At 39.4% G+C, this 6,888-nt stretch overlaps 2 protein-coding genes across 2 annotated transcripts in view; both read left to right on the top strand.

The window, feature by feature from the left end:
• Positions 1-3,079, top strand: part of LOC107091698 (tryptase-like) — a 14,264-nt gene extending 11,185 nt beyond the window's left edge. Inside the window, exons 5-8 of the mRNA XM_015385781.1 lie at positions 693-847; positions 930-1,188; positions 2,376-2,535; positions 2,794-3,079. Of these exons, the coding sequence (XP_015241267.1) occupies positions 693-847; positions 930-1,188; positions 2,376-2,535; positions 2,794-3,076 (857 nt within the window). The 3' untranslated portion in view covers positions 3,077-3,079. The remainder of the gene's footprint in view (positions 1-692; positions 848-929; positions 1,189-2,375; positions 2,536-2,793) is intronic.
• A 159-nt stretch (positions 3,080-3,238) lies between these two features.
• Positions 3,239-6,888, top strand: part of LOC107091697 (transmembrane protease serine 9-like) — a gene marked incomplete at its 3' end in the record, with an annotated part of 7,039 nt that continues 3,389 nt past the window's right edge. The window contains exons 1-6 of the mRNA XM_015385780.1: positions 3,239-3,360; positions 3,449-3,710; positions 4,070-4,231; positions 4,837-5,109; positions 5,309-5,463; positions 5,552-5,804. Coding sequence (XP_015241266.1) covers positions 3,316-3,360; positions 3,449-3,710; positions 4,070-4,231; positions 4,837-5,109; positions 5,309-5,463; positions 5,552-5,804 — 1,150 coding nt within the window. The remainder of the gene's footprint in view (positions 3,361-3,448; positions 3,711-4,069; positions 4,232-4,836; positions 5,110-5,308; positions 5,464-5,551; positions 5,805-6,888) is intronic.

The following is a 6,888-nucleotide window of genomic DNA, read 5'->3' as shown; positions in this document are numbered from 1 at the left end:
ATTTGCATTCCAAACAAAATTTTCTAACACCTTCATGATGCTGTTGTTCAACCTTCATCATTTTTCAAGTTGTAAAACAAAAGAAAGGAAGGATACAGCAGGTTAAAGTATGTTAGAAATTAACAGCAATTATCATACCCTTGATAAGATCAATTTTACCATTAGCTTGGAATTGTTTCAACAATTTCTGCCGAGGGTCTGCAGCTATTAAGTTTGGGGAACAGAACAAATCCTTTTGTGCCACAAATTTTCAAAGTGAATACCATGAGTTATGGTGTTATTTAGCACAGCTACATCTAGTGGATGCATAACATAACCAAGCAACTACTGTAGCTTCTATTCTATGTGCCTTATAGTGTGGTGTGCCTTATATATGAAGGACATTTTTATATAGCAATTTGTTTAAGGTGGGCCTTATAATGCAGTTCGCCTTATAGTGCAGAAAATATGGTAAATACAGGCCCTAAAGAGAAGGAGCCTAAATTAAACAAAACCTACAAGCCTGATTTTAAGAAGTAAAGAGAAGAATATAGAGATTATTTAAAATTAAAAAAATGTAAGTACAGATAGCCAACACTTCTACTTAAGCAAGGTATCAGAGTATTCATACTTAACACCTCTGGATGTGGTGGATGTTAGGAAACCAATGTAGTTTGTTGTTTTTATTAACAAGCTATTTTTGTATCTTTTAGAACCTCTTCCTTCACCAGGAAAACTTTTGGAAGTCGATGCTGAAATTGTGGGAACTCACCAGTGCAAATGTGATTACAGTAAGATAGACGATGACGTCATCACTGACAACATGATATGTGCTGGGTTTCGTGAAGGAGGAAAGGGACCTTGTTTTGTAAGTCCTAAGTATTTTCATAATTTTTTGTTATTTTCTGCTCTTGTTTTTTCTAATAACCTCCAATGATTCGGTCTTAAAGGGAGATTCTGGAGGTCCACTCGTGAGCCAGCAGGGTGATCGCTGGATTTTGGCTGGTGTTGTGAGTTTCGGTGTTGGTTGCAATGCGCCAAACTTCCCATCAGTCTATGCAAGAGTGTCCCAGTTTGAGAGCTGGATTAAAAGCCACATCACCAGAAACCGGCCAGGCTTTCTCACTTTTGTGTCTAACAACACAGAGGATGTCCTAAACTCTTCCTGTACAACTCCTGCCCTGACCCCAGCAATAAATATATCTGAAGGTCAGGAGCCCCGGAAACTGATAGGCTATATGTTAGGGTTTGTTAACAATTGTCAAGATTTAGACAAAATTTATTGTCATTTTGTATACAAAGAGTGTAAACAAAACGAAATGTTGTTTTTACTGCTTTCTAACCTGAATCAGCAGCAGCTTAGCAATGAAAATGAACATTTTCGTTTATAAACTTCAGCATTGATCAAAATGTAGTGAGAGACATAAGTGTTAAAATAAATAAATAGATATGGTGCAAAATGCAGTAGAAACACTGAGTTCAGTTCTATTTGAAGATTCACCATGTAGTGCAAATATGATGTTATCAGTGTGATGCAGAGTCTCGATTTGTGACTTGATTGGAGTTTCCAAACAGTATGCTGGGAGGTGTGAAGGACAAACGATTTGGACATCAGATGTTTTGAATGAAAAAAAAAATTAAAATCAATTAATCAATTGAGGGCCCGGTGGCGCCAGTGTACGGCAGCCCCGCTCCTGTCAGTGAGCCCCAGGGCAGCTGTGGCTACAATGTAGCTTGCCACTATCAGTGTGTGAGTGTGTGTGTGAATGGGTGAATGAATGTAGTGTAAAGTGCCTTGGTCAAGTCTTCTAACTTGAATAAAGGCGCTATATAAGTACATGCCATTTACCATAATCCATATTTTTTTATGTGTTTTTGAATAACTATTTTTTGAAACTGCAATTTTGGTTTAGTATCAAAATAACCACCATGACTTCAGTCACATTTCGTGTTCTATCTACCCAGCTTGAACTGCCTGTTCTGTTACTTTACATTCAAAATAGACAACATATAATTTATCTGGCTTTAGGGACAATGATTGTGATAAACATCTTTAACATCCTTCTATGTTCCATAACAGCTGCAACAAGTTCCACTAAAAAAAGATCAGCTTTACCTTATTTTGAAGCTCAGGCAGACTTCTCAGATCTGTTTAAGGATACTAGTGTGATATGAAATCCCACAGGTGGATATATTTCAGAACATATTCACTGAAGCAATTAACCGAAAAGGTTATATGAAACTATTTAACATTAACATACAGAGAGTTTACCATTGTTGACTATTATACTGACACAAACTTGCAAGTGTTCAGTCTCACTGCTGCTACTTGTTGTTGTTTATCTATCAGTGCATAGCTAAAGCTGTTTCAAGGTTTAATTGATTTTTTTTCTCAGTGTGTGGTCAACCATCACTCAACAGCAGGATTGTTGGAGGAGAGACCGCTGCTCCTGGCAGCTGGCCTTGGCAGGTAAGTCTGCACATCTTCGACCACTTCTGTGGAGGATCTCTGGTTACTGACCAGTGGGTGCTGACTGCTGCGCACTGTGTTGAAAGGTAAGCAACAAGAGTCAACCCCTAACTCAGAGATAGTAGGGGCAAATTTCATAAACCAATTCAAATTCAACAAATAAACACTTGTGAGATGGAAACTAAAATGACAAATGTTGGCAATGAGTTTATAAAAAAAATCATAAAAACAAGCTTTGGTATTCGGTAACTTTCTTTAACATAGAATATGATTGCCATTTCCATTAAATCATGATTTTAAGACTACAAACTGGTTTTAAATGTATCACATTTCTGTTTTAACAGGTTTGGTAGCAATCCAGCTGGTCTGAGGGTGTATCTGGGTCGACAGGTTCAGAATGGGTCCAACCCAAATGAAGTCACCCGGACAGTATACAAGATCATTCTTCACCCTGACTATGATCCTTTTGTCATTGACAACGACATTGCTCTTCTGAAATTGTCTTTACCAGTGAATTTCACCAGCTACATCTCACCAGTCTGTCTAGCTGCCTCAGACAGCACCTTCTACAGCGGGGTTGAGTCCTGGGTAACCGGTTGGGGAAACGTTGGAATTTTTGGTAATTAAAACACAACTGACTTTATTTTAAAATCAGAAAGGCATCAACATAGTACTGACAGTTCCATGATATTGTCACACAATTATTTTATTCTCTTAATTTCTTTAGTCAACAAACTGAATATGTGATTCCTTTAGACTTCCTTCCATCCCCTGGAAACCTTTTGGAAGTGGAGGCTCAGATTGTGGGAAATGGTCAATGCAGGTGTGACTATAGTGACCTGGGTTTTTTAAGTATTACAGACAACATGATATGTGCTGGGTTTCAAGAAGGAGGGAAGGGACCCTGCTTTGTAAGTCTTAACTATTTTTAGCATTTTTGTTTTCTGCTCTTATTCCTTCTTCTGACCTGCTGTAAACAATTTGTTTCTGCTCTTAAAGGGAGATTCTGGAGGTCCACTGGTTAGTAAGCAGGGCGATCGCTGGATTCAGGCTGGAGTTGTGAGTTTCGGTGTTGGTTGTGCTAAGCCATTTTTCCCAGCAGTCTATGCAAGAGTTTCCCAGTACAATGAGTGGATAAACAGCCACATCACCAGAAACCAGCCGGGCTTTATCACCTTTAAATCCAACGGGAGTGAAAGTGATTTCAATGTTTCCTGTACAAAACCAACCTTTGACCCAGTGATAGTAAACATATCTGAAGGTACGACAAAACACAATCTCATTAGCCCCCTTTCCACTGGCTTCACTTGGCCTTAATCCACTCAACTACAGCCATTATTAAATGTCTATTGCTGCTTTTTCCGTACCGCTGATGGCTTTATATTGCCCTGCTCATAAGTAGGTACGATCAGAAAAAGGAAGTAATTACTAAAACATTTAGTCATTTGATGGGTTTGACCAGACTAAAAGGAGTTAGTAGAAAAGGGGCAATTGTTAACAACTTAATAGTTTCACACAAGAAGTTTTGCATTCATGATAATAAAGGATTCCAGTTTAGCATACTGGTCTTAGATCAGTTTTACTGATTGATAATGAATTGCTTAATCAAATCTTTTTCAGTGTGTGGTCAACCGTCACTAAACACCAGGATTGTTGGAGGACAGGCAGCTCCTCCAGGCAGCTGGCCTTGGCAGGTCAGTCTGCACATCTACGACCACTTCTGTGGAGGATCTCTGATTAGCGACCAGTGGGTGCTGACTGCTGCTCATTGTGTCCAAGGGTAAGCAAAAGCACAAGAGTCAACACCTCACTCAAGAGCCAGGTTGCTTGTGGGTTTGAAATGTAGTAGTAAAGTAGGAGATTTGTTTGATGGTTTATCTTACCCTGTGAAAAATATCACCATTTCACATTTATCTTGAAAAATAAACATAAATGTAAGATAAATAAATGTATTTTGAGCATTGATGAAAACTATAGAAAAAATTAAGAACTGCCTTATTATACTATAGTTGCATCTGGTTAAACGCGTTCAACAAAAATCAAGCCTTAAAATTTGGTAGTAGACCGGCTCCATTTTAACAACAAACCAAAACTATGTGAAAAAGCAATGGTGAAGAAAACAAACAGCCAAACATACAAGCTGAGTTCAGAAATGGCTCTGGAGCTGAGAATAGATGTTGATGTAAAAGAGATGAACTGTGTCCTAATCTTTTTAGACAGATGCATATCATGTTTAGCATAATGGAGCAGAAAGTTATCAAAACAACTGTTCTATAGCAGAAACAAAGATGCAAACAGTAATAATCTCCTACAATACGGGTCTCTATCATTGCACTGGTTGGAATATGAAATAATCATGATTTTGTTTTTTTATTCTTTTGTCAGAAGGGATACGGTGCCGTCTCTTGTAACAGTGTACCTTGGTCGCCAGCGTCAGGAGGAATCCAACCCAAACGAAGTCGTTCGGAAAGCAACACAGATCACTATTCATCCTAACTTCAGTTATTCTACTGCAGACAATGACATTGCTCTTATAAGGCTTTCTGGACCAGTGAATTTCACCAGCTACATCTCACCAGTCTGTCTAGCTGCCTCAGACAGCACCTTCTACAGCGGGGTTGAGTCCTGGGTAACTGGCTGGGGAAACATTGGAGATTTTGGTAATTAAAACATAACAAACTTTATTTTAAAGCAAGAGAAAGTGTCAACGTAGTGCTGACATTAGTTTTGTTGATGTAAATCATCACAAAACTGCATAATCTCTTTTCATTAGAAAACTTCTGACAGTTCCATGATATTGTCACACAATTGTTTTCTTATCTGTTTTTGGTTTAAAAACTGAATTTGTTGTTCATCTAGAACCCCTTCCATCACCTGGAAACCTTTCGGAAGTGGAGGCTCAGATTGTGGGAAATGGTCAATGCAGGTGTGACTATAGTGACCAAGGTTATATAAGGATTACAGACAACATGATATGTGCTGGGTTTCAAGAAGGAATTAAGGGACCCTGTTTTGTAAGTCTTAACTATTTGTATCCGTTTTACTTTCTGCTCTTATTCCATCTTCTTACCTGCTGTAAACAATTTGTTTCTGCTCTTAAAGGGAGATTCTGGAGGTCCACTGGTTAGTAAGCAGGGTGATCGCTGGATTCAGGCTGGAGTTGTGAGTTTCGGTGTTGGTTGTGCTGAGCCCAAATTCCCAGCAGTCTATGCCAGAGTTTCCCAGTATGAGAGCTGGATTAACAGTTTGATCAGCATCAACCAGCCAGGCTTCATTACTTTCACATCTGAAGGGACTGACAGTGACCTCAGCATTTCCTGCACAACCCCAACAACAACACCAACTAAACCTAAACGTAGGTACCTATTTCCAAAAATTGTGTAAAATAAAAAACCTATGTTTGCAACATGTGGGAGTAGTTGCCTAGTGTATAGACAATTGTGCTTAAGTCTCTGAGGTTCTGAGTTCAAGCCCCACTCCGATGGACTGCCACTCTGGCTCCATGAGCAAGAGCCTTGACCCCAGACTGCTCCCGGGACACAGCACAATGGTAGCCCACTGCTCCCCAAGGGGACGGGTTAAAGGCAGAGGGTTCTTTTCATTGCTCTGTACTTGTTGCTGTGTAATGAAAATAAAACATAAAAATTGGAAAATAAAATCCCAAAAAAACTCTTACCTGACACAACTGACAAAATATCAGGGGACTGGCGGCCTAGTGGTTAGGGCATTGCGCTTGGATCCCAGAGGTTCTGAGTTCATGCCCCACTCCCACAGATGACCAATCTGGGTCTCTGAGCAAGACCGTTAACCCCCAATTGCTCCCCGGGGATGGGTTAAATGCAGAGGTAAATTTCTCCAATGTGAAATAAAAAAAAAAGGTCAATTAAATTAAATTAATTCAGCAGCTTTCATCCTTGTCTGAGCTTGTGTGGCACCACACAAGCTTAAATATCAGGCCAAAACAACCCAACTTGTTGGATTTCACTTATTTGCTATCGGACAGGTCGAAATGTTGTTCCAAGCACACAACAAGTTCTCTCATACCAAAGCACAGACGGTAGGAATATCATCCTTAAGATTATCTTAAGGCCAGCACAACTGTCAGGAAGTGCAGAGCAGGGCAAATATCAAATTTGCCATGAGAACCAGCCTCCAGATCAGTTTTATATATTTCAAGGTAATAATTATGGGAGAATTATCCTGCCATAATGCAAGAGCTCATAATTTCAATTTGAGAAAAGAATTTCATCTTCTTGCACTCAAAACTTATAATGCTCACACTCAAAACATGCGCTCTCTCTCAAATATTTTCTCTTCTCTCTCAAATCTTTGTTTCTTCTCTCAGATTTAATGCTTCTTGCACAGATTTTTTCTCCTCTCGCTAGCTTCCTTCACTTCGCGCACAAACCGCGCTCTGCTCGAGTCTCAGCAGAGAGACT

This window comes from Cyprinodon variegatus, unplaced genomic scaffold, assembly GCF_000732505.1.
Source record: "Cyprinodon variegatus isolate N-32 unplaced genomic scaffold, C_variegatus-1.0 Scaffold348, whole genome shotgun sequence".
NCBI classification, from domain to species: Eukaryota; Metazoa; Chordata; class Actinopteri; order Cyprinodontiformes; family Cyprinodontidae; genus Cyprinodon; species Cyprinodon variegatus.
This window is presented reverse-complemented; position numbering and strand designations above follow the sequence as displayed.